The following is a 27,267-nucleotide window of genomic DNA, read 5'->3' as shown; positions in this document are numbered from 1 at the left end:
TGGGCATGTGACCAGAACTGTCTCGTAGGGCTCCATGCTCAGCAGGGCCTTGCCCTTGGGGTTGAATGCTCTGTGGTTTGGGATCTTGGAATTCTTAGTAATTTTTTCTTTTTTTTTTTTTTTTGGTATACGGGCCTCTCACTGTTGTGGCCTCTCCCGTTGCGGAGCACAGGCTCCAGACACGCAGGCTCAGCGGCCATGGCTCACGGGCCCAGCCGCTCCGCGGCATGTGGGATCTTCCCGGACCGGGGCACAAACCCGTGTCCCCTGCATAGGCAGGCGGACTCTCAACCACTGCGCCACCAGGGAAGCCCCTTAGTAATTTTTATTTCTGAATTTGTTCTTTGGGTATGAAATCTTGTGGGACAATGGAGCACAGACCAAGAGATTAAAGCCTCCAGTAAATCTCAGTCCCTCCTTGCGTCACCTCCCCATTTTCCTTGGGTGGGTTTTCAGCCTCCCCGTCCATACTCCTGTGCTCCGTCCACCATGGCAACCAGGTTGCCTTGGGGCTGGGAAACTGGAGGCCCAGGGCCTGGGAGTGGATGGCCAGTGGTATCTGGGGGCAGGACAAGGCTGCTGTCCCCACCGGGTTGGCAGCACCAATGCATGTTCCGTGGGGACTGAGTGGGGACCTATCACCTGTCTCCAGTCCAGGTACTGAGTGTGTTCCCAGAGCTTTCTGCCACGGAGGTTGCAACCCCTCACAGGCCCACGGGAAGTGAAGATTGACTGGACTTCCCTGTCCCCTCCAGGGCCCTACATTTTCATTTTACTCTGGGCTCTGTGAATTACGTAGCTGAATAAGAAGCATGGGACTGTTATGAGTTGAATTGTGTCCCCCTCAAAATTAAGATGTTGAATTCATAACCCCCCAAATACCTCAGAATGAGGCCTCATTTGGAGACAGGGTCTTTTCAGATGTAATCAAATTACAATGAGGTGATTAGTGTGGGCCCTAATTTAATATGACTGATGTCCACCTAAGAAGGGAAAATTTGGACACAGAAATACGCATAGAGAGTAGATGATATGAAGAGACACAAGGAGAAGACAGCCATCTACAAGCCAAGGAAAGGGGCCTGGAACAGATCCTTCCCTCACAGGCCTCCAAGGAGCCAACCCAGCCGACACCTTGAATTTTGACTTGTAACCTCCAGATCTGTGAGATAACACATTTCTGTTTAAGCCACTCAGTTTGTAGTACTTTGTGATGGCAGCCTTAGCAAACAAGTACAAGGACTAACAATATATCTACCATTAAGAGTTGGATTTGGTTGTGTTTTCTTTTTCTTTCTTTCTTTTTTTTAAATATTTATTTATTTATTTGGCTGCACCGGGTCTTAGTTGCGGCATGCTGGATCTTCATTGCCATGTGCAGGAGTTCCAGTTGCGGCACACAGGCTCTAGTACGCGGCATACGGGATCTAGTTCCCCGACCAGGGATAGAGCCTGGGCGCCCTGCATTGGGAGTGCAGAGTCTTAACCACTGGATCACCAGGGAAGTCTCTTGGTTGTGTTTTCACTTCTATCTCCCACTTAAGTAAATACATATTTTTCTTAAGTGAGTATATTCTCAAAGCAGATAAGATGGATAGCTCAGTGTAAACACTTCTGCTTTCAATAACCTCACGTCATTTCCAGGGTTGTTTGGTTGTTGGCTGAGTTGTTTTCTGCTTTTGTTTTGGTGACCCAGTCTTTGAATCATATCCCCCAGGGCTTCCACACGAAGGCATGTTGAGGGAAGTTTAACAATGTTCTGTCTTATTGTTTCTTGCCATAACATGGTCTTCTGTAGCAAGACTCCCTGGTGACTGAGATGGTATATTTTCAGCACAGTCTATAAGGTGTTAACAGAGCTGCTGTAAATAATGAGTTTTACACCAGCAATGTCTGAATGTCTGTTAGATACTTTCCAGTTAAATAAAGACAAAAATGATGGAGGAATAGACTAAAAGCTAAAAGGAAGAAAAATGTTTTCAACTCAGTTTAAAAATTCACTGGTAAGATACAGAGACACAGTGAAGAACTTTGAAAGAGAGAATATTTTCTGCAGAGGTCAGAAGATCTACCGCTAAATGTGATGGACGAAAGGGGAGGTGGGGAGGGAATGAGAGTGGCAGAGTGGCGAGAACAGTCTGGAAGGGTTAATCTACTTCACACAGGGGTTGGTGACAGGCAATTTGAATCCTGACAAAACTAGAGCCCGGTGGAGCAGATTAAGCCAGGTTTAATTTTTCCTGCATGTGAGAAAGTATTGTATGCCTCGTGGAACTTGGAGTGACGATTTTGGGAGATTAGAAAGAAAAGAGAAGAGAACATGTAAAAAGATTTAGCAAGAGGGGTCCCACGGGCCTGTGGAGGTGGTGATTATCCAGGTTCAGAAGCTGCAGGAGAATAAAGAAGGCTCAAAGTCAAGGACAATGCTAGGGCAGGGAAAGAGAAGAGGTTCTGAGACAGGACAAGGGCATATTTTAAAACATACTTAACTTTTTAGTTGATTATAGAAATCAATTGATAGGAAGCCACGGGCTTTGTTAAGTGCTGTCAGATTGTCAAGAGATAAACACCAAATCTCAGATGATCTGGGATAAAAATGCAAGTATTCATGCAGAGATGGCCAAGGAGGAGAGAACACACTTTTCACTTTGTTCTGTCCTTTCAAGTACAATGCACATGCTGCATACTGCAAACGTCAGAAATTCCTTGCTTATTGGTTTGGAAAGTCATATTAAGAATCCAGCTTCTCTGCATCGTTCAGCCATGAACGGGACTTGATTCAGCCCCACACAGCATCCCTTCCTGCTACAGAGTAATCTAAGTAAGGAAAACAATCAAATCTGAATCGGAGTCACTGGACAGGACAAACCTGAATTTGTGTAGCTGGAAAATGTCGATACATCTCAAGAGAAAAGCTGCTCAACTTTAGATTGGTTTCAGGGCAGAGATGCCCTCCCCATACTTCCTGGACCCTTTCCATGCCGAAACTGAGATACTGTCAGAAGAGCAAGGAACTGGACAGATTCAAGAGATGCTCCGGGGTAGGAAATGCGTGAGCCCAGCACCAGCTGTGTGGGTAGATGGAGTAGAAGAGGTTTAAACCCAGGAGAATGGAGTAGGAGATTGAAATTGGAGTGCAGTTGGCAAGCTGCGGGCTTCCTATTAGGAAGCTTGTCTTAAACATTGCACTTGCCGTGAACCATGCATTCGAGCGTTTCCTTCCAGTTCCCATAACATGGAAGGGCCCAGAGGCCGGTTTATACGTCGGTTGGGTTAGGTGCCACCGTCATGGTGTTATTTATTAAACATCAGAAAACCCTTTGATTGCCTAAAAAGAGGATTTCTTTAGGAATTGTTTCATTGTTTGTTTCAAGTGTTGTTGTTTTTTTTTTAATCAAAAGAACATACATCTCACCAAGGCTTAACATTTCAAATCATATCTTATTTACGTAACACTTCATACCTCAGCCAGTTCTAAGAGGAGCTGTGTAAAGTATAAGGGGACACTAAAAGGTGGGTGGAAGTGATCAGAAGGGGTGCTGAGCATGAAATGGAAGGGCCTCAAGAGGAACTTCCTGCAGGGACCCCCAGTTGGCACTCTTCCGACTCTAATCGCAGCCCTAGGCTTTAGACTCCAACCTCATGGTATCTTAGGGATTGGCCGGCATCTGACAGTGTATCAGATTCCTGAAGCCAGAAAACAAGTCATTGCAACTACCTTTTCCAGAATCCTCCCATTCTATCGAATACCAAATCCTGTCATTTCTTCCCTCTTTGAATTCTCTCTCTAGTGACTAGAGTCTAACAATTCCCTTCCTTTCTCATCACCACCAGTTGAACTGACGCCTCTGTCTCTCTTGCCGGATCAGAGCAATAGCCTTCAGACTGTTCTCCATTCTGCACGTGGGCTGTCTCAACCCAGCTAAGTGAGAACTCCTCCAGGGCAGGAACTTGGACATTTGTCTCATACCTCTACCCTCCTAAAACCATGCTGGGGACACAAAAATGCTCAATAAATGTTTTTATCGAATGATTTACCACCCTGATTCGTCTTCCACACCACAGCCTCAGTCATGCCTTCTCTTGTTCCAAAAATTCCCTTTATCTGAATAATACACACATTTTTGAATAAAATTTAAGCTTTTCATAAAATGGCCCCAAACCACCTCTTTCCAACTCTATATACTACAACCACCAAACACTTTTAGAGAGTGAGGTACTCGTCACCCTAGAGCTAATTATTTTCATCACCTCTGAGCTTTGATGACTTTTGCTCTGTCCACAGTGCCCCCTGGCCCAACCATTCACCTCTCTGTCTATACCTCCTGCACTACCTGAACTCTCCCTCTGTAATGAGGACAGGCACCCATGCTGGTCTAGTTCACCCATGTACCTCCATGTGCAACAAATATTAGGTCCCTATCAAATGTTTGTTGAATGAAAGTGTGTGTGTGTGTTCTTGTGAGAGAGTGACTGATTGATTGATTTCTCTGATCTTCTAGGCCAAAGTGACCCCTTCTAACTCCTGCCTTCCACCTTATTGTGCTTATACCTCTTACGTCAATATGTATTTTGGCATTAAGTTATAGCTCTTCCTGTACACTTCATGATGTACTCCCAGGGAGAACATCAATTCCTTGAGGGCAAACACTATGGCACATATATCCTTCTATCTGCAGGGCTCCTAACACACCACCATAATAGGCACTCAATTAATGTTTGTTTGAAATTTCAAGTCTCCCACTTCAAATTATTTGGCAACAATCTACAGCAGCTCATTTTCTGCTTTCTAGGTTATAAATGAATGGATGTAAATAGAGTTAGACCTATATGGTTTTCACTAAGTATATCAATACAAAACTTCTAAGAAAAAAATGGATTTGGAAAAAGAAATGTATAAGAATGATTCAGTTCAATGAGCTTTACAGTCCCATCCAGCGCTGAAGTTCATGGTTCTGGGTGTATGGGTAGGTAGTCTCCTGTGCCGTGTCCATGTTCCTTCCAGTGCTCTTCTGCTGTCTCCTCCCTGGAAAATGGGCCAGTACGTGCACACACACACACACACACACACACACACACACACACACTCTCTCCACCTAGAAAGGTCTGATGACACTGAGGTGCCGTGTCCACCTCACACATGACATCACTTGAAGATCCAGTCAAGTGTTTTAAATTCTAGTCTATTTTCTTTTTCTTATCTTTCATCCCTTGTTCTTAAGGGCTTATTTTAAGTGCAGTTACAACGTTTACTTTGGAACAGATGGAACTCCCTTCTTTTCATTAACTAGGAGACTTCCCATGATTCCAGAACGAATAGATATAGTTTTAAAGAACAGATATTTAGATAAATGATTCCTCTATCTCTGGTACCCTACACAGTGCCTTCCACATAGTCAGCAACCAGTGAATGCTTGTTCAATGAATGAATAAATAAATAAATGAATAAAGAAATTCTCCTTCCATTCCTTAGAAATACATGTGATCTTGTGAGGCCAAAGGGTGGATCTAAAATCATCTTGTCTTGAAAGGAACTCAGAAGTAGAAAGTAGCGCCCCTACCTTCTATGGATTTTATTTGATTTTTTAAGGATGAAAATTAGTTTATAAGTTACTTCTAGTAAATCAATCCTTTTTCTCCTCCTAAACTTACAATTATTAAGGGAAGTATAATAGCATTTTACTGCAAAGAGATTTAGTAATTCTGGCAGTACTTCATTAATCACTTAATCAGTGTTCAAGCAGAACTGATGTCCTTGACATATATAATCAATCTTGATTCCTCCCACATTTGATCTTCATCCTTTTTGAAATCTGTCTACAGACACTAAAGATTGGTGGCTTATTTTCATCTTATGTTTTTGTTAGAGATGACTCATAGGCACATATAATGATTATCTGAATATTGATACCTATATTGGGTTTCCTCATAGTCTCTTTGAAAACAGTTGTTTTCTCTTCAGTGAATTTATGGAGATTAATGGTGCTAGGACCAGATTCTATTATAGCTTAATGGGAAAATGGGATTGGGCCGTTTTTTAGCTTAGTGTGACATATTATTCTTTTGGTGATGGCATGTTTATTGTTATTGGTAAGCCAGAGCTACTTGTTTATGATACATTCTGAGGAACTTTTCCAAAGACACATCCTAAAGGCAGCTGGGCTTAGAAATATGATAGCACCCTAAAACTGAGCAGCAGGGAATTAAGTTTGTCTAATATCTTCTGCTTTGGAAAGGTGTTTTTATGACCAGTGGTAGAACTACAAAAGCTCTGATTCTACCACTCCTTTTCTCTTAACACTTAATAATTTGGACATTTTAAAACATTATTTATTCATCTCAAATTTTAGTGATTTATAATTTCCATGTCCATTTACTTACAGACCACTCATTTACCCATCCATACACTGCTGGTTAACATCAAGCATTTCTGTCTTTCTTGTAAGAGAGCTGCAGCATAGACTTTACAGGTTGACAGTGTGGAAGATGAATAGATGAAGACTCAATTCATAATCTCACAGGTATTTGAACAAATGAGACAAAAATTTTGTCACCTGGTTATTTGAGGAATATTTTTCCTCCATGAAAGGTGATAGCATGGTATTTCTGGATTGTTTAAAACTAAAAAGTCTACACCTACTATGTGCTGCAGAATCTAAAGTAAAAATGAGCTTTTGTGCTCATGTTACAAGTCTTTGGGGGTATGCTCAAATTAGTACTCTACAGGTGTTCAACCAGACCTACAGCTGGATCTGCAGACTAAGAATCAGGAAGCCAGAAAGATGGTAATGACAATAATAACAGCAACTCACATTTACTGAGTTCTTCCCGTGCCATGGTAGTGCATGTTGTGCTTTGCAAGGGTTATTTAATGGAATACGCTTAACATCCCTATGAGGTGAGTATCATACATATTCCTAGTTCAAAGAGGAAAGGCAAGGCTCACAGAGATCGAGAAATTTGCCCAAAGTTACAAGTCTGGTCTGTGGTGGATCTGCCTGATTCCAGAGCTCTCAACCCACCAGCCAGGTAGTCTACCCACCTATCTTAGGTGTAGGAACTGAGGCGCAGAGGGCTATGGTACAGCCAGTGAGTTGCAGAGCTGGATATATTTGAACATATATATTAGATAGAAGCTAAAGTACAGAACAATTATAGTAAAATAATTATCCTTTAGTGAAAAATTAATGGGACTCTGGGCTAGCTAGAAAGTTATTAGTAGATTACAACAGAAATTAAGGTTAACATTCTACCCAGGCATGAAAAGGTGAATAGGAGAGCTGGAGAGAAGGTTAATAATTATCAGAGTCCACACTGCATTGGCGAGAGGTAGATTTGATCTTGAATGACTATACTAATAACTACACAGACATGGGCTTCATTAGGAAAACAAATTTCCTGATCTAAATGAAATCTCCCTAAAACAGTTCATTCTCTGCTCCCTGCCCCCACTCCTTTCTCTTTTGTTCTGATGTATGGTGATCAAAGCAATTTTCTGACAACTATTTCAACTCCTCAAATATAGGGTTATAAATAAGGTTATCAATTATTACATGAAGTATAGCTTCCATTAATACATTGACAATCTTTTTTCAACAGTGTCTTAAGCGATTTTGGTTATTGTAAATCAGTTCTTCTTGGCCTGAGCAACTTTAGAAGAACAAAAAGAACTTTTACCAAAATGAAACATTCCAGTGCACGAGGACGCTCATTCTGCAGTGTTCCCAATCACTAGAAGGCTCTGCCTGTGTCCACTATGCCCCTGCCACCGCACACGCATGGCCCTAAATCACAGCCGTTTTAAGGGAACCTGATAATGTCCCTTTAGATTTTTGAAGAATGGACAGGAAGTAAGATGTGAGAGCAGAGCCTAGTGAATAGGAGAACAAAAGAGCTCTTGGACCTGACCAGACAGTCTGCGCTGAGTAACCCAGCAACCATGAGCCTAAGTCAGCAGCAGCTGCTGGCGTGTTTAATCAACATCAAACATTTACTGAACTTCCATGATGTGCTCAGGACACTCTGAACTTGGATAAAAGAAGTCAGACATGATTTCCACCTTCAAAAACCCTGTGGGAGGACATGTTCATAACTGTTGTGTAATAGATGCCTTCCAGGCCAGCGACTTGAGGTAAAGTCAGGTAGTGGGCAGGTAGATACCACTAAGTCCTGGCTGGGCCCTGCCAGCTTTTCCAAAGGAAACTCACCCAAATCTCTTCTTCTGACTCCCAAAGATTAGAGGCTCAGGGGTATATCACAAAATGCCTCCTTCCTCCACATTCCCACGTGGCCTGTGTGGTTTCAATCCTGTCACAGTGCTCTTGCAACCTCTCATGTACCTAGGGGAGGGGGCCTCACCTAGTGTCCTGGACATCTGTCTGCTGTTGCCCAACAAGAATGCTCCCAGGAAGAGTCCATCCCCATAGCGTATGTCCCCATCCTTCCACACCTGATGGACCCAGCACAGAAAACAAATGTGGAGAAGCATTTTTTCTCACCAGCATTGCGTCTTATATCAAGACGCAAAGCAGCCCTTGACTTCTATCCTTTAGGTTTTCTACTGAAATCTGATGGTGGAAATTTTCCTTTCAGTGGCTCTTGATTCAGCTGCCATATTCCTAACATTCAGGCACGTGTCTGAAGAAAACCAAAGTGTCACCATGCCTCTGGGCACCCAATGTATCTCCCTTGCAGCGCTGAGTATTATCACCAGTCCCCGCTCTCTCTTCAGTTGTGGCGAGCTCCTTTTCTATCAGTACCATTCCGGAGTGGATTCACAAACATCCCTTGTTACTGGAGGGCCAATGTTGTCTTAGACCAGAGGTTTTCCATTAGCTCTAATAAGTCCATGTATGCTTCCCAAGAAACTCCTTTGTTTTGTGCAAATCAAGCCCCTGTGGTGGACCCCACACATCAACTTCAGATCTGTTTGCGACAGCCGTCAGTGTGACATATCACAGCTCAGACATGCACATTGGGATCCTCCCGACACTGGTTAATTATATATGAAGATTCTATACCATATCTTCTATTTTGCTGTTTCAGATAAAGGGATCTTCATTATCCAAAGTGAGAACCTCGAGAAATGCATTCAAGCCGGCAAATCTACACTGACCCTGGAGAGTTGCAAACCACCCAACAAGTACATGCTGTGGAAGTGGGTTTCAAACCACCGCCTCTTTAACATCGGAGGCAGCGGCTGCCTGGGCCTGAATGTGTCTAATCCAGAGCAGCCACTGAGCATATATGAGTGTGATTCCACCCACATCTCCTTGAAGTGGCGCTGTAACAGGAAGATGATCACCGGCCCGCTCCAGTACATGGTCCAGGTGAAGCACGACAACACGCTTGTGGCCTCCTGGAAATATCTTCATAAGTGGGTTTCCTATATGTCAGGCGGTGGAGGCATTTGTGAATATCTGCACAAAGGTAAAAAAGAATTTCAACCAAAGTACGCATGAAATGATATGTTTAGCAAGTTTGCCCATAAGTAAAGATTTGTAAAATATATGAAAGAGGTGCACAGCACCTAGAACCTCCAGGCACTTCTGCTAAATACAATTTAGTTGCTTACTCGCTTATTGTAAAAGGATCACTGGAGGGGGCTTCCCTGGTGGCGCAGTGGTTGGGAGTCCACCTGCCGATGCGGGGGACACGGATTCGTGCCCCGGTCCGGGAAGATCCCACATGCCGTGGAGCGGCTGGGCCCGTGAACCATGGCCGCTGAGCCTGCGCGCATCCGGAGCCTGTGCTCCGCAACGGGAGAGGCCGCAACATTGAGAGGCCCGCGTACCGCCAAAAAAAAAAAGGATCACTGGAGTCTTGGAATGGGCTTGCTAAATTCTGCTAAAGAAACAGAACTGCGAATTTAAAGGTATTAGAGGAGAAAACACTTCAATAACTTTGGGAATCAATGGAAAGGAGAAAGAACAGGAGGACGAGGGAGAAAGAAAATAAAAATAGAAGGAAAAGATTTTTTGAAGTTAGACTTTCAGGATGAAAATAAGAGCCTCTCCCGTCAATATTTCTTTTATTGTAGAAACTTTGTCCCATGTGTGGAGTGTGTCTGCAGGGCACCTCAGTGCCTCCTAAGGCCTGGCTGGCATCCGTGTGGTGGTCATGTTACAAGGCATTTATTTATTTAATTTATTTTTTAAAAGATTTTTGACATGGACCATTTTTAAAGTCTTTATTGAATTTGTCACAATATTGCTTCTGTCTCATGTTTTGGTTTTTTGGCCCCGAGGCCTGTGGAATCTTAGCTCCCCGACCAGGGATCAAACCCACACCCCCTGCATTGGAAGGCGAAGTCTTAACCACTGGACCGCCAGGGAAGTCCTGTGTTACAAGGCATTTAAAGGCAGACTATTGTCAGGGGTTATTTGGTGTGTGCCGGGGAGTAGGAAAGCACGGTTTTGGTGGCGGGTAGGGGGAGGTGTTTTCATTTTCCATAGTTCTGTGATATTTGGTATTTTTAAACAGAGAAAGAAAGCAGCTTAGTTCTGAAATTCTGAAACCTCAAACCTGTTTGTCAGGTTTTGTTTTGTAGCTCTCTTCATTCATTCATCCACCCATTCACCGTCCATCACGCATCCATTGAACACTGACTGTTTCTGTGCCGAGCATCTGATTTACAAAGGCCAACAAGACAGGTGTGGTCCCTGCCCTCGTGGTGCTCTGTAGAATTATGGCTTACTAAGAGCTTCTATTTCTAAGAATTCTAGAAAACAGAGCAAGGAGCTACCAAGATCTAAAGCAAGACTTTCTCCCGTACCTGCGAGAAATGAGTAAAGAGAGACAGCCAAGGGCAAGCCATTCTCAGGACTCACTACAATAAAGCAAGTGCTGCATACCAGCACACTGAATAATCTACAGTTCTAAGGAAGAACTTGGCATGTTGTTCCAGGTTAACATTTTAGCCATATGCCCACGCTCACGATGCATGCAGAGGAAGACTGAGTAGAAGGCAGAGGAAGGAAACAAGAGGATGTGTCCTGGTATACCAGTAGTTCCTAACAGCCTCAGCCTCTAGGGCTGGTGGTGTGGAGTGAGCTCAGGCAATACCCGCCCCCCCGCAGCTGTGGGAGAGGGTGGGAATCTCCACAGCCAGCCCCTTCGCTCCAGGACCTACTGATTTAATTGAGGGTGGCCCTGATCTCCCTCACTATAGAAAGCCCCAGCTGAGTTATGAAAAGTTGTTGTTTTCTGCTTAAGGCCAAGGATGACTGATCATTGAAATACTCTGAGGGAGCAGCCAGCCGGCCACTCAGCAGGGCCATCTTTCTCCTAGACCACTGCAGGGGCCTCCAGCCGGGCATCCACTTTGTCTTCTCTCTGTGTACATTCTGTTTGCCACTGTGCACCCCGTGAGTCTTTAAAAATCGGATCATGTGACTTTCCCATTCAAAACCCACTGATGACTTCCCACCGCCTCCAGGGTAAAGGTCAAAGCCCATGATGTGGCAGAACCGGCCCTCTGTGAGCTGACACTCCAGTGCCTTCCTGGTTCTGCCTCACACAGGGCCTCCCTGCGCTTCCCCGTCCGCCCCTCACAGTTCTTGTCGCAGGTCCCTCGTGCTCCCCGGTACTTGCTGCTCCTTATGCCCCAAGAACTCTCTTCCAAAGACTTAAACCTCTTCCCCCAGTTCTTATTCAGAGAGGCCTGCCCTGACCACCTTATCAAAAATAGTGCCTCTACCCCTTCACACACACACACACACACACACACACACACACACACACACACACAGAGTCATTCTGTTCTTACAGTATTTTGTTTTTCTTCATGGTACTTACCACTACCTGAAATTACATGTTTACTTGTATATTTGCCTTCTCTTTTTTTCTCCCCACTAGAAGAGAAGCTCCATATGAAAGCCAACTTTTACTCATTTGTTCACTATTACATCATATACCCAGTGCTGGACACATTAAATGCTCAACAGATGTCTGCTGAATGAATAAATTAATAAATGCCTATGAACCTCGAGATTCAGATGCTGATGGCTGATGTATTTGGGGACTGGAAGATATTTTAAAGTGAAATCTCCAACTACATACAATATCTTGAAATAACCAATAATGGAAAAGAATCTGAAGCTGTATACCTGAAACTAACACAATACTGTAAATCAACTATAGTTAAATAAAAATAATAATAGATAAATTTTTTCTTCTCATCCATTCACAAATATGTATGCTACTGTAGCAGTGCACCATAGTGAATAAACAAGGAGATAAACATACAAACAAACCATTTATCAGCATTTCCCCTGAACACAGCACTCAGCCTTGCACTTTTCCATATACTATACACTGAAGTCCTGAGGGTTCACTGTGGTAAAGCGAGGGCCTTGCCCAGTGTAGATTTTCAGTCAATAAAAAATGCATTCACTTTATGACAGTTTCCAAAGATAAAGCTGACATACTACTTATTTGACTTTGTCCTTTTCTTTCTCCTAGATTTGTATACAATCAAAGGGAACGCCCACGGGACACCGTGTATGTTTCCCTTCCAGTATAACCGGCAGTGGCATCATGAATGTACCCGGGAAGGGCGGGAAGACAACTTGCTGTGGTGTGCCACGACCAGCCGATACGAAAGAGATGAGAAGTGGGGATTTTGCCCAGATCCCAGTAAGAATAAAATCTAGTCTTCTCCGTATGTCATGAAGGAATCAAGGATGATTAGAAAGTTATTGTATCTAAAGGAAAGCACTGAGATTGATCTACTAAAATCTGAATAAGCTCTTTGATTCCATTTATCCAGGCTTTGATTTTGTGTTTGTTTTTGCCTTGAAAAGACAATTCTGATGTATATTCCTTTTTTTCCCTAAGTTTGAAAGATGTTAATTAGCCATTCCTCATTAAGTTCAGTACATAAGGATGCTTTAACCGGAATCATATTATAATACTCTGTGATCTCATTAATCCCAGCTTCCAGGAAGGATACTTCAAAACAAACCTGAATGTGTATAAAGCTCAGTTATCCTTCCAATCCACTCCCTCTTATGAGCTGCCTTAACTTCTCCATGTCCTGACTGCTTGCTTTGCCCATTGTCACGTCCAGGCATCAGCTGGCCCTTGATGATCTTTTTAAAATCACAGTAGCCCTTGTTATTACTCGACAATGAGTTCTTGTCTTGATTCCCTTTCCTTGTTACTCGATTTCTAGCTATAACCTCAAAATCTTTTTCTCTACTTAACCCAATTTTCAAGGTCCAATGACAGCTGCAATGTTCTAATTTTTTTTTTGTCAGTTAGCACTTTATTATTTTATTGTATTTTCATTTAGCTTAAAGGTTGCCAGTGGTTCTTAAGTATTGGGGGTTATTTATATATACCTTCTACTTTCTGTATTCAATTTCCTTCACCTTGGTTTCTGCAAGGCAGAGAATATAGCTTTTGCAATCTCTTCATCTTCCATGCCTACCTTCCCTCTGCATAGTTAACAAAATGCCACAAAGAAATGGAAACAAAAAGAAACTGAAGAGATTAACTCCAAAGAATCTGATTTATAAATTGCCTGTTGAATTGTTTTCTAATCTAAGAGCCAGTACAGCTTAGTGAATTAGAAAGAGTGTAGGTTTTGAAATCGGAAAGACGAAGGTTGGAGTCCTGTTTCTTCCCAACAATGAGATCCTGAGTCTCAGCTTCCTCATTATAAAATGGAGATAATAACAGTACCTATTCGGGTTATTGAGAGGATACAATTAGATGATGCATCTAAGCCACTTATCATAGTACCTGGTACTCACCAGGATTACCATCATCATCATCATATCATCATCAGGCCTAATTTATCCTTTCAGCATGTGCTTCTGAATCAATGATCCTACGTCTTTATTATCTGTCAACAGCACTAAGCTAAGCATAGCGTTAGGACTTAGGACCCTCTCTTCCAAGAACTTGGCCTCTAGATGGAATACAGGACAGACAGATTTGCTCCATGCCTGGAAATGCAGACTATATTTGACATGATGCTCTAGAATCACCTGGGGGATAGTTTAAAACATATATCCTTGCCCAGTCCCAGAGATGCAGTGAGCGTTTGCATTTTTGACAAGTGGCCCAGGTGATCCTGTGGCAGATAATTCTTCATCAGATAATTCATAATATGCAGGTAGTTCTACGCAACATACATCTATATACATGGGTGATATCAAGACATTTAGCAACCAATCTAGTATGAGCTCTTGGCCAGTCCAAGTGGAGACCTTAATGTGGAGGTTAGGAGTCCCAGAGGCCCACTGCTGGTATTAACCCCGTATCTGCTGTAATGTGAGGGGATGCTGAGGCAGCAAGGGGCACTTGAGGAGCTCAGGACAGCAGCTCTTCACCAACCAGCATGAAAGTATTTCATCATTTATTGACTGTCAGATCATCAGCCTTCTCTATCTGAATCTGAATGTCTGTATGGAGGTGTATGTGCATGTAATCCCTACACTGCTCGGATTCTTGAGTCAGATGTCACATTATTTACATCATCTTCTCTTTCCATTTCTATCTCCAGTAGATGGCATTATTAAAAGTAAAGAAACCAATACTAATAAGATTAACATGTATTTCACATGGCCCTAATACTGTTTTAAACTACACTATTCTCCTTGAGATTCTTTGAAGGGCACTGTCACCATGCTCTGTCACTTTAGCCAGTTATGGTTTCCCAGGTGGAAGCCTGGGTTTAGTTGTGCCCAGGGCTTTTCAGTGCCTAGACTATCTATTTGTTCAGCTTCCTACAGTTCAGAAGCATCCTCCACTTGACAGCTTGCCAGATTCCAACTCTCCTAACCTTTACCACAACCACCAGAGAGCATGTTTATTTGTGCAGTGCTAAATTACATTTCCAGTTTTCTTCCTTTCTTGTTACTTTTGGTTCCTGGTGGCCAACTTAAGTCAAAATGATGTGCCGGAGACTGGAATCTGAGCAAGCAGATAGTTCTTTCCATGGGGTCAAAGAGTGGACAGAACAGAGAGGAGTGAGTAGATTAAAGCAAAGATTCATACTTCTGTATCTCATCTTCCTTACACAGAAATTTTTTATTATCTCAATGTAGAATAATGCCCTTTTTAAAAAACGATTGTAAGTGATCACAATGTAAATTTAGTGCCAATAAACACATACAAAAACACACTAGCAGGGAGGGATATGATAAAACATCTGTCACTATAGATCTTCAGGAACAAGGATGATACAGAAGAATCTTTCTGGGTTTGTTTAGAGGCAATTCTGTGTCATACTATGTCCGTCCTGGTTGTGTGTCTTACACAGCTGGAGAGTTAGGCTTAGTTAGTTTGAGATATTTTTAGGGTACCAACCTCTGGGATGATCTGATTGCCCTGGAACCTTATTCACCTGATACAATTTTTATCAGTAACTTGAATGATGTAACAGAGCAGATAGGTACCAATATTGATGTATGACCGCCAACCTCGGCTTTGTCAGCAGTATTATTACGTGTCTCTTGTCATGCTGCTCTCTCACTCCCAGCAAGGGTCATACAAACCTCTCTACTCTCCCCTGACTTCTAACCCTGCCCTACATTCTCCTCCCCAACTCTTAAGAGATGACCTCAATCCCTACCTCTCAAAGAGAACAGGATCCATCAGAAGGGAAGTTTTGACAACTTCCTGCTCCCAAGCCTTTAAGCCTACCTGGGTTTGCACCCATCTCCTTTTTCTCCTTCCTGTGCAATAGTGTTCCTCCTCCTACCTAGGGCAAATCTCGCCATCTGGACTCTGGAGTCTCCCGTCCAATCCTCTCCAACTTCTATCTCAGTGTTTCTCAAAGTGTGGTTCCAGCAGCATCAGCATTCTCTGAGAACTTGCTAGAAATGCAAATTACCAGCCACATCCCAGACACCTATATCAGACATTCTAGAAGTGCAGCCCCAGCAATCTGTGTTTTAACAAGCCTTCTAGGTGATTCCAGTGCACACTCCTACTCTAACATAGATGAATGATGGATCCTTCTCATTAGCAGTTAAACTTACTCACGTCTTAAAATAACATCTTAAAATAATACAACTCCTTCATCTCCACTTCAGCCTCCTGAAAATACCTATCTCTCATCCCCTGCATAGACAGACTTCTCAAAAGAATTGTCTCCCCCGCCTCACCTTGCTTTCATTCCTCAGAGCACTGTCTCTTCTTGGCTTCTATGAAGATGTATGCCTGACCTCCACTTCCACAAACCATTCATTTACTCTTTTCCACAAATATGTACTGAACACCGGCTATGCACCAAGCACTCAGCTGGGTGCTGTGATTATAACCACAAATGTGAAAGATGAAAGTCATGGTGCCTGCCCTAATGAAGTTCACATTCAAGTGAATGCTGCTGAAGGGCCTGATTTGACAAGGTCTGAAACTAAGTGTTTGCTGGATCTGGCAACATGGAGGTCATTGATGGCCTTGACAAGATATATACTCTAGTTACCAGATTGAGTGGGTTAAAGAGTAAATGGAAAAACAGAAGAGGAAGGAAGGAACACTTCCCAATTCATTTTATGAGGCCAGTATTACCATGGTACTGAAACTAAAGACATCACAAGAAAAGAAAACTATAGACTAATATCTCTTATGAATATACATGCAAAAATCCTCAACAAAATACTAGCAAACAGAATCCAACAACATATAAAAAGAATTGTACACCATGACCAACTGGAACTTATCCCAAGAATGTAAGATTGGTTGAAAATCTGAAAATCAATTAATTTAATACCTATATAAATAGGAGAAAGGACACACAATTATCTCAATAGGTGCAGAAAAACATTTGACAAAACATTACATCCTTTCATGAAAAAAACAAAACTAAACTAAAAACAGAAAAGAATGTCCTCAACCTGATAAAGGCCATCTCTGAAAAACCCACAGCCAGCATACTTAATGGTAGAAGACTAGATGCTTCCCCATAAGATCAGGAATAAGACAGACTATCCACTCTCAACACCTCTATTCAACATTGTACTGGATGTTCTAGCCTGGGCAAGTAGGCAAGAAAATTTAAGTCATCCAGATTGGAAAGGGGGTTGTAAAACTATCTCTATTTGCAGATGACATGATCCTGCATGCATAAAATTTTAAGTAATCCACTAAAAAACTACTACAACAAATAGACTCATTCACAGGATACAAGATCAATATATAAAATCAATTGTACTTCAATACTGTAGCAAGGAACAATCCAGAAATTAAATTAAGAAAACAAATCAAAAAAGAGACAGACAGAAAACAAATCCATTTATTGTAACATCCAAAAGGATAAAATCCTTAGGAAAAATTTAACGAAAGACATGAAAAACTTCTCTCTAAAAACTACAAAATATTGTTGAAAGAAGTTAAAGAAAATTAAATAAATGGAAAGACATTCCATGTTCATGTGATCAGAGGACTTAATATTGCTAAGATGGCACTACTACAGCAATCTTTATCAAAATCCTAGCTGACTCCTTTGCAGAAATTGACAGGCTCATCCTAAAATTCACATGGAAATTCAAAGGACCCAGAAGAGCCAAAATAATCATGAAAAGGAAGAACAAAGTTGGAGGACTTATACTTCTCATTTTCAAAACTTATGCAAAGTGACTGTAATCAAGACAATGTGATACTGTCAAAATGGAATAAAACTGAGAGGCCACACTTATGATTAACTGATTTTTGACAAGGATGCCAAGACAATTCCATGGGGAAACAATAGTCTTTTCAAAAAATGGTGCAGGGAAACTGGATTCCACATTCAAAATAATAAAATTAAACTCCTATCTCTCACCTTATAAAAAAAATTAACTCAAAATAGATTTTTAAAATTTACATGGAAGAGATAAAACTATAAAACCCTTACAAGAATACATAGGGGTAAATCTTCATGATCTTGAAAATGCAATGAATTCTTAGATATGACACCAAAATGCAAGCAACAAAAGAAAAAAATAGATAAGTTGAACTTTATCAAAATCAAAAATTTTTGTGTTTCAAAGGACACAATCAAGAAAGTGAAAAGACAACCCATGGAATGGGGTAAAAAATTTGCAAATCAGATATCTAATAAGGGACCTATATCTAGAATATATAAAGAACTCATAACTCAATAATAAAAAGACAAAAATCCCAATTTAAAAATGGGTAAAGTGTCTGAATAGACATTTCTCCAAAAATAGATTTACAAGTAGCCAATAACCACATGAAAAGATGCTCAGTATCATTAGCCATCAGGGAAATTCAAACAAAAACTGCAGTGAGATACCACTTTACATCCCACAGCATGGCTAAAATCAAAGAGACAGACAATAACAAATGCTGACAAGGATATAGAGAAATTGGAACTCTTATCCACTGCTGAAAGGATTGTAAAAGGATACAGCTGCTTTGGAAAACAGTCTGTCAGTTCCTTAAAAGGTCAAACATTGGGTTACCATATGACCCCTAATTCTACTCCTAAGTATATATCCAGGAGAAATGAAAACATATACCTACACAAAAACCTTTACACAAATGCTTATAGCAACGTTATTTATAATAGCCAAAAAATAGAAACAACCCAAATGTCTACCTATTGATGAATGCATAAATAACATGTAGTATACCCAGTAGTATTTAATGGGATATTATTGGACAATGTAAAGAAATGAAGTACTGGTACATGCTACAACATGGATGACCATTGGAAACATTATGCTAAGTGAAAGAAGCCAGTCACAAAAAGATCACACACTGTATAATTCCACTTATACGAAATGTTCAGAATAAGCAAATCTATAGAGACAGACACTAGTTTAGTGGTTGCCTTGGGCTGGGGGTAGGGGTGAGGACTGAGGGAAAAATGGTAAGTGACTGCTAATGGGAATTGGGTTCCCACAAAAATGTTCTAAACTTGATTGTGTGATGGTTGCACAATGCTTTGAATATACTAAAAACCATTGAACTATATACTTTAAATGGGTGAGTTATATGGCATGTTAATTATATCTCAGTGAAATTGTTTTTTTTAAAGAGTAAATGAGAGATGAGAAATTGGAGACAGCATACGTATAAAAATATGTGATTAATGGGGGTAGAGAAAAGGTAGAGACTGCGATGGGGAGGCCAAGGGAGGGATTTTTTTTGTTTCTTGTTTTTGAAGGATGAGAGCTGCTAGGACACCTTTGAATGCTTCTGGAAAGGATCTAACAGAAAGAGGTTGACGATGCAGGAAAGTGAAACAATTGGTGAAATAAATATGGTCTCTCAGAAGGCAGAAGGAAATAGGGTCCAGATCAAAGATGGACAGACTGACCTTTTATGGATGTAAAGACAACTCCATGGGAGGGAAGAAGGAGAGGATAGTACAGGTCCAAGAAGGTTGATGGATTAAGTGATGGGGAAAATGAGGAGAAACAAGTCCAGTGGCTGTGGACTTTCTCTGAAGAGGGGGAAGAGTGAGAGGTTTGGACAACAGGAAAGATGTGAAATGAACACGGTGGCTGCTGGGAGAGCAAGCTTTTTAGGGAAAACCAGTAATGTTTCCAGGAAGTATTGGGGGTGGTTGATAATGAATCCATCGGATGACTTTTCTTGGCAGTGCTCATCTGTTGGGTGCAGGCATGGAGCAGGCAGATGATTGGGTCCCTCTGTTGGAACGTGCTCCATAAAGTCACTAATGGACTCAGTCCTCATCTTACTGAAAGATTCAACAACGTGTAACAAACTGACACCATCTCTTTCCTTGGGCTTCTGGGGCCCACACCTGCTAGTTTTCCTCTTTCCTTTGTGGCCACCACTTCTCAGCTTCCTTTGATAGCATAGTCTCCTCTGCCTAACTGCCTTTAAATTCTGGTGGTAAGCTTGGGAAATAACATGAAAAAGTTGGAACATGGTACCTGCTCTCCTGATACTTAATTTTATCAGGAAAAACAGACAATCAATAAGCAATCCCATAATGCGTCATTTAATCTCAACTGTGATCAGGCCTACCAAGGAGCATGTAAGGCATTGGGGATGAACAGCAGAAAGTGCTGACTTGGTTTGGTATCCCTTTTACATGAGATTTACCAACAGAACACTTTTCAGGGAGCAGATATTCAATAACTATTTGCTAAGTGTATGAAAGACCAAAGAGAGAAAAATAGTAACTCTGTAGCCTGGAGTTGCTTCAATAGTATAAGAGTTCTTTTTTTTAAAAGAATTCAACCATTTTTTAAAGTGGCAGGAAAGATACACCTGGGACAATGACAAAGCTGTATACTTAGGGATGACAAAAAAGCCATATTAATAGAGAAGGAGAAATGGCTGCATCTCAGTCATAATCTATAATAAAATCGGTGTTGACATGAATATACTTCAGTTCATTAGAAGAAAGGTGTATTTTGAAAGGGAAAAAAATCACCATCATGCAAAAGATTTTTGGCAATCTTTCTTCAAACAGTAGGAGATGCAAAGATATATAGGATGGGCTTCCCTGGTGGCGCAGTGGTTGAGAGTCTGCCTGCCAATGCAGGGGACACGGGTTCGAGCCCTGGTCTGGGAAGATTCCACATGCCGCGGAGCAACTGGGCCCATGAGCCACAACTACTGAGCCTGAGCGTCTGGAGCCTGTGCTCCACAACAAGAGAGGCCGCGATAGTAAGAGGCCCACGCACCGCGATGCAGAGTGGCCCCCGCTCGCCACAACTGGAGAAAGCCCTCGCACAGAAACGAAGACCCAATGCAGCCAAAAATAAAAATAAATAAATAAATAAAAAGATATATAGGACATAGCTGCTTCCTTCAAGGAGCTCAGAATTTAGCGACAGAAGAGATGATATAAAGACAACCAAAGATGCAAAGAAATATAACAATCTGATGGCATCCCTTAGACTAGAATTTTTCAAGAAAAAGTAAATGTACCAGCCTACAATTTTCAGTGGCTTAGAAGCAGAAGTTAGTTATGAATAAGCAAGAGGATTAAGAATAAATACACGCAAATGCCCCGGGCCAGGACGGGACCCTGTGGCAAGGGAGTTCCCGGGGAACAGTCTCCGAGGACAAGATGAGCATGCAGGAGGCCTCCTGGGGAGGAGTCTCAGGATCGATACACACGGAAACGAAGGGAAGAGAGCAGGATTGCACAGGACGGTGATGCAGGGCTGGTGACTCCCCACACTGACCCACAAGGAGTTCTCAGGCTGGATTTGCCCCTAGTTGGGGTGAGAGGAGGGGTCTTATAGCCCTGCACTGACCAGTCATGGTTTGCAGACTGCACTTAGGAAGGGAGAGTGGTATTGGGCAAGGAGCCTCTTCCGCCAAAGCAATCCTTGAAGAAGGCTTCATGTTGAGAGGTGTCTGCTGGCAGCTGGGAAAATTAGGCCTTCGGTTCTGAAGGGAGATCAGAAGAACACATCACAGTGCCCAGGCCCAGGGTGGCACGTTCATTCCACTTGTTACCATGAAATCTTCAAATCGGATCCATGGAGTGACACGCAGCCCATCTAGAGAAGCAAAGAGAGGACTTGTGTCTGACGGCATAGAAATACAAATTCTTATATTTTAGTTACAACTAAATTTTAATGACAAATGGACTGCCTTGTTAGAAGAATATGGGCACCTTTTGCAAACATTTGACTGGGGGTTTCCTTTTGATTAAACTTAAGAACTGGCACACATAACACAAAGCCAGGGGAGATCTAACAAAACTGGGAAGTGTAATTTGTAGCCCAGACAGGATCACCTGTAAGCCTCTCATCTTAACTGTTTAATGTATAGAATTCAGGAAGATTTCTGCAAAAGGCTGCTTTACGTAGCTTAATCCATGTCCTGTTGAAAGGGCAGGACCAACTCTTGGCAAAAATGGGAATGAGATCAACTGAAGTGTCCTCCGAACCTTTTCTTATCATGGCATGGCTTATCATGGAGGTTTATAATTAGGACTTATTATCAAATCTTTACCCAAGGCAGTAGATGAGAGGTAGGTACCCTATACCCAGATCTCTCCTTTTGACATCCTTCTCCTATCTCCCCTTCTGACATCCTACTATCTTCTAGTAGCCAAAGGCTACTCATACCTGCTCTCCTTGGGAAGTGCTTCAAATGATTTCTTTCAAACCAGGGTTTCCCAGTGTTTGCTTTGTGAACCATTTGCATTAGAATCAGTAATACGTTAGAAAGTCAGCTTTCTGAATCCCACCCCGACCTTCCAATTCAAAATCTCTGAGACTGAGAACCAGGAACCTGTGGTTTTTTTAAGAAGCTGGCTAAGTGATTTTTGTGCACACCGAAATTGTAAACACTCCTCTTTCATGGCCTCAGCTCTCACACGGGATGAACAGGGCTAAACTGATGTCTGATAAAGCTTAGTGTGTCGTCCATCTCATGGATGGCATAGCTTTTTAACTGAAGATGGTCTCTAAGGGTTCAAACTCAATGGGGAAATTTCAGCCACCAGGGCAAGATGATTACTGAAGATGTCCTCCTCCCTTTTTCTTCCTCTTCCTACAGTTTTCCTTGGTGATAGACTTGTCTTCTTGGTGATAGATCCTCCTTCAATCTTGGATCCTTCTATAAATACACGTGTCAGTCAGGAAACTCTGTAGACGACCTTAGATTTATATAATAACTTCTCCTTAACTAACTCCGTTCTGGGGAAGGCACACTGCAACCAGATAGGAAAACAAACTTTCCACATTCCCAAGGGAGCCATCTAACTAAGTATTGTGGGAAAAAAGAAAACAAACCAAAAAGGTTTCATTGTCAAGTAAGTTTGAAGTATACTGAATTAAAATGAAGCTGCTTCTTTATTAGAGAACTTCTCAGAGGCTTTAATATGCTGCTGTATATTATGAATTCCCCGGAGGAGGCTACACATGCACTGTCCCAGCTCTTCTTGGAGAGCTCTTGAAGTTGTCATACCCTGTGGATTGCACTTCGGGAAAAGTTGTTCTAGATTTTAGCAGATTGTCTGCTCATCAGTTACACTCATGCTGTAGCGTGGTTCCCATTGTCTGAAATTCTTCGGCTGAGTTTGACTTCAGGTAATTTTTATGGCTGCTTAGGTTCACCTTAGGGTTTGATTTAAAGCACCCAAAGTAGGTCTTCATTTTCTGTTATTTCAATAAACTTCAGATTTCAGAGCCACGTCTCATATTTTATTAAATTTACTTTTAAGCAAACTACACAATCCTTGGCCAATGTTTTGCAAGTGGATTTTGCTTCTCCTCCTTTTGACTGAAAGAACTTTCTTAAACTAAATATCAGTGTTCCTGTTTTCAATGTGTATTTGAAAACTTCTGTTCATTTTAGAGTCATGTTTCTACTGTATCCCTTTTATTCCATCTAGCATTTTGGTATTTGCAGGGAAAAGCTTTTTAAAACAATATTTGCATCTATCTCAGATAAATACTTCCGTTCACACAGCTTTCAGTATAAAGTTCTGACTTTAAAGAATTCAGATGTTATTTTCACAAATATCTATACTCCAATTATATTTCCTTCTCTTAAAAATAGCTAATGTCATTTTCCCAGAAAGGATCAGAGCTTCTTTATTGATAATTTCTTGAACTTCCTTTCAATCTTGAACAGGTTTTACCATAAAGTGTTTACGGGAAAACAATGCAGATTTCATCATAAAGACCTAATCAAGAATAGATAAGGGCTCTGAAGAAGTTTTAGGAGTTGCAAGTTGGAATCATGCCATTCAAATTCATCTTAGAAATATATCGCCATATAAATAAAATAAGATTATAACGTTTTAATGGATTTTGTTTTCAGCATCTACAGAGGTGGGTTGTGACGCTGTCTGGGAGAAGGATCTCAATTCACACATTTGCTACCAATTCAACCTGCTTTCCTCCCTCTCCTGGAGCGAGGCACACTCTTCATGCCAGATGCAAGGAGGTGCTTTATTAAGTATTGCAGATGAGACTGAAGAAAATTTCATAAGGAGTAAGTAGGTGGATGATGCACATTGATGTCGGTACAATTAAAATGATTGGTGTTTACAGTTATGTCCATGTATGCCAAGATGCCTTCTGGAAAGAAAAGGTCCCTTGGAAAATATTTTTCTGTTATTAACATGGCCCAAACTCACACCCAGAATTTTAACCTGAACCCTGGGCCATTCCATTTGACACCTGGCTGTGCCTCTCTTATTTTCTCCCCCCCTGGAAAAGAGAAGTTGAGGCTACAGCAAGGGACCCAGGAGAATTTTCAGCTCCAACAAGTGCATAGGGAGACTTCTAAACTTAAGTCCGAATTTCTGCTTTGCTGGGGAGCTTAGCCATTCCGTTTCCATTTATAAATAATTAAGCTGTTTACTAATTAAGCAGAATCTTACCTGTCAGTCACTGTGTGTAGTAGGGTTTCCAGTGAATGCCAAAGAACTTAAAATTTAATTGGAAAAGCAAAAGCACACACATGTTAACTAATGCTGTAAAGTAATAACATAAACTGTCAAAAGACTGCTAAGGAGCTGGGTCTGATCTGTTTCACCTCTCACCTAAACTCTATTTTTACTTCTCTTTTATAGATTAAATGTGTTTGTAGATGTGTACATGCAGCATTTAAAAATCTTTCTGAAACATTTGAAAGTGTCACAAAACTAGTCACTTTCATTAAAAGTTTCTGATGCATTTTTTCCAAATTATATTACACATGTTTCTTCTAGAATGACAATAATAAAATTATTCTAGGATAATTTTAAAAGTTCAAGTATACAGAAAGAAAACCAAAGGAAAAACTCTCATAGTTCCACAATCCAGAGATAACCATGTTTCTTCTGCAAAAAAAAACCCCATACAAATGCATGCATAATCCATAGTATCTATGAAAAATGATATTGAATAAAAAGATGAGGCGGTTGTTGCACAGAGGTTAGGAACAGGGGCCAAAGAGCCACCTGCATGGGTTTGAATCCCACCTCCATCACTTACTAGCAGTGCTAAAGAAGTAACTTAACCTCTCTGTGCCTCAACTTCCCCCCTCTATCAAATGGAAATAATAACAATACCTACTTTTTGGTGGTGAAAATTACATATTATAGAACAGGTGAAAATTTAGAAAAGTGCCTGGCACACAAATCAAACACTCAGTATGTGTTAAACCTTTAACAGCAACTATGCGCACAGTTTAGTAACATGCTTATATAATTTACCTGCATAGAATGAACATCTGTCCGTGTCTATAAATATAGATCTATATCATAGCTTTTAATGGTTACATAGCGATACAGGTTAGAGATAATATATTTAGCTAATCTCCAAATATTAGATAGGGATAGGTAGGTAAAATTCTTTATTTTGTTTTTATTTACTTATTTGTTGCTACGTAAAACCACCCCTCACATACCTTTGTGCATAGATCCCTGATTATTTCTCTCTAAGTTTGTAGAAGTGGATTCACTGGGTGGAAGAGGAAGCATATTTTAAGGCTTTTGAAAGTCATTAATAACTTCTAGAAGGATTGTAACAAATGCATGAACAGTATATGTCTGCCCCTTTCCCCACAGACTTGCAAAAGTGGGAAATTATCACTGAAACTGATCTGAGTGAGTCATATTGCAGGAAAACGCCCATTTCCAAAATCATTATTAGCCTGTAATGGTATTTATAGAAAATTTTGTGCACCATTTATGAATTACAATTGTTATCTATTTTGACTGCTGGGATCTTTAATAAGAGGGTTTGGACTTAATCAGACTTGGATAAAGATTAAAGGAATAAGATATGTCAGAGACTTTGATTTAAATATCACAATTTTATAATTAGATTTTGGGGATTGTTTAGATTGGGAAAACAGAAGAGTATTCATTAAGACAGAAGCTTGTTCTGACCAAGGTATTTTTTAATGTTGAAAATAGTCTACTGTTTCTTGTTAATCGCTGATGAACATTAACTATGGTATAAGGAATTATCTAAACTGCCACAAATGCCAGGAAATAGCCAAAGGAATTTCAGTTTGCATTTATTAGTATAGAATTGTGAGCCAATTTACCTGTAAAGCTAAATAGATTATTTTTGTACCTTTAAACACAGATTAGAAATTATACAATGGTTTTTTTATATGTACTGTTAAAAGAGTCACACAGAAGGTATTCAAAATAACTCTAAGGTAAGAATAATTAATACTTAAATATTTTAAGTAGATTACTTGAAAGCAGCACTTGGCACTTACCCCGATATGAAATGTGGAAATTTCTCCGTCTTGTCAATCCATCTTCCATTCTGCCTTCTGTCATGATGACACCAGTTAGATGATTTAATCAAATGGTGCTATTGGAAGGACTAACCAAACAGACATTAGAAAGAGACTTGTGTTTATGCCCCAGAAACTTGGAAAGGCAGAGCCCATGAATGCTGTTCCTGTCCAGTGATTCCAGGGATCTCAAAATTATAAAGCACCTTTTTCTCTTTCCTTAAAGGTTTAGCTTCTTCCAGCTTTCCACTGTTGTTTCAAAATACCCAATCACAGAAGGTGCTGCAGCCTTGTGATGTGAATGCACTAATCTTTACAACCTTGGTGACCATACAATCGATCATCCAGACTGAGACCCTTTGAAGAGTAAAAGGTTCTGCCATCAATTCTTATTCTGGAACTACCAGCATAAGCCATGAATTTTCCAGGCAAACTGGGACATACAGTCACCCTATTTATCACTCTTATCTGTGAGGGTCTCAGTCTCAGGCAGGGCCCCTGCATCTGGCTCAGAATAAATTGGGTTCTGAAGCAGATGAATCATAAGGGATCAATGCTGTCCTTTATAGATTAGAAGATTCAACAGCAACATTTGAAAGTGTCACAAAATTACTTTCACTAAAGTCTCTGACACTGTTTTTTCCCCAAATATTACAGCACGCGTGGTACATGTTTGTTGTAATTTTTTAAAGTTCAGGTGCACAAAAAGGAAAACCAAAGAAAAATTTCCCCTAATTCTACAATTTTGAGAAGCATATTTTTCTACACAAGCATGTCAAGGCACATGTTTCTACATAGCACTGATAACAAAATTGGAATTGAATTAAAACAGGAGGAGCCGAGGCACAATGGTTAGGAGAAGGGGCCTACAGAAAGCTTTCTCCCACACCAAGCTGAAGAAGCATTTGCACTGCTCATGGCCCCAACCTGCTATTTTTTTTTTAACATCTTTATTGGAGTATAATTGCTTTACAATGGTGTGTTAGTTTCTGCTTTATAACAAAGTGAATCAGCTATACATATACATATATCCCCATATCTCCTCCCTCTTGCGTCTCCCTCCCTCCCACCCTCCCTATCCCACCCCTCTAGGGGGTCACAGAGCACCGAGCTGATCTCCCT

The 27,267-nt window shown here is 41.0% G+C and overlaps 1 protein-coding gene and 1 long non-coding RNA gene across 4 annotated transcripts in view; one reads left to right on the top strand and one right to left on the bottom strand.

The window, feature by feature from the left end:
- PLA2R1 (phospholipase A2 receptor 1) overlaps positions 1-27,267 on the top strand; it is a 117,484-nt gene that overhangs the window by 5,456 nt on the left and 84,761 nt on the right. For 2 of the 3 annotated variants that reach the window (XM_033421793.2, XM_033421792.2), the window contains exons 2-4: positions 9,046-9,429; positions 12,463-12,636; positions 23,725-23,898. In XM_033421793.2, coding sequence (XP_033277684.1) covers positions 9,046-9,429; positions 12,463-12,636; positions 23,725-23,898 — 732 coding nt within the window. The remainder of the gene's footprint in view (positions 1-9,045; positions 9,430-12,462; positions 12,637-23,724; positions 23,899-27,267) is intronic. The other variant, XM_033421794.2, reaches the window with a different exon arrangement.
- Positions 9,284-25,291, bottom strand: LOC117200117 (uncharacterized). Its single transcript, XR_004481537.2, has 3 exons — positions 24,290-25,291; positions 21,201-21,449; positions 9,284-9,419 (listed from the first exon to the last, which is right to left on the bottom strand). It is a non-coding gene; the product is annotated as an uncharacterized LOC117200117 (long non-coding RNA).

The sequence above is a fragment of the Orcinus orca genome, chromosome 7 (genome assembly GCF_937001465.1).
Source record: "Orcinus orca chromosome 7, mOrcOrc1.1, whole genome shotgun sequence".
NCBI classification, from domain to species: Eukaryota; Metazoa; Chordata; class Mammalia; order Artiodactyla; family Delphinidae; genus Orcinus; species Orcinus orca.
Note: the sequence above shows the minus strand (reverse complement) of the source record. Positions and strands in the feature narration are given on the sequence as shown.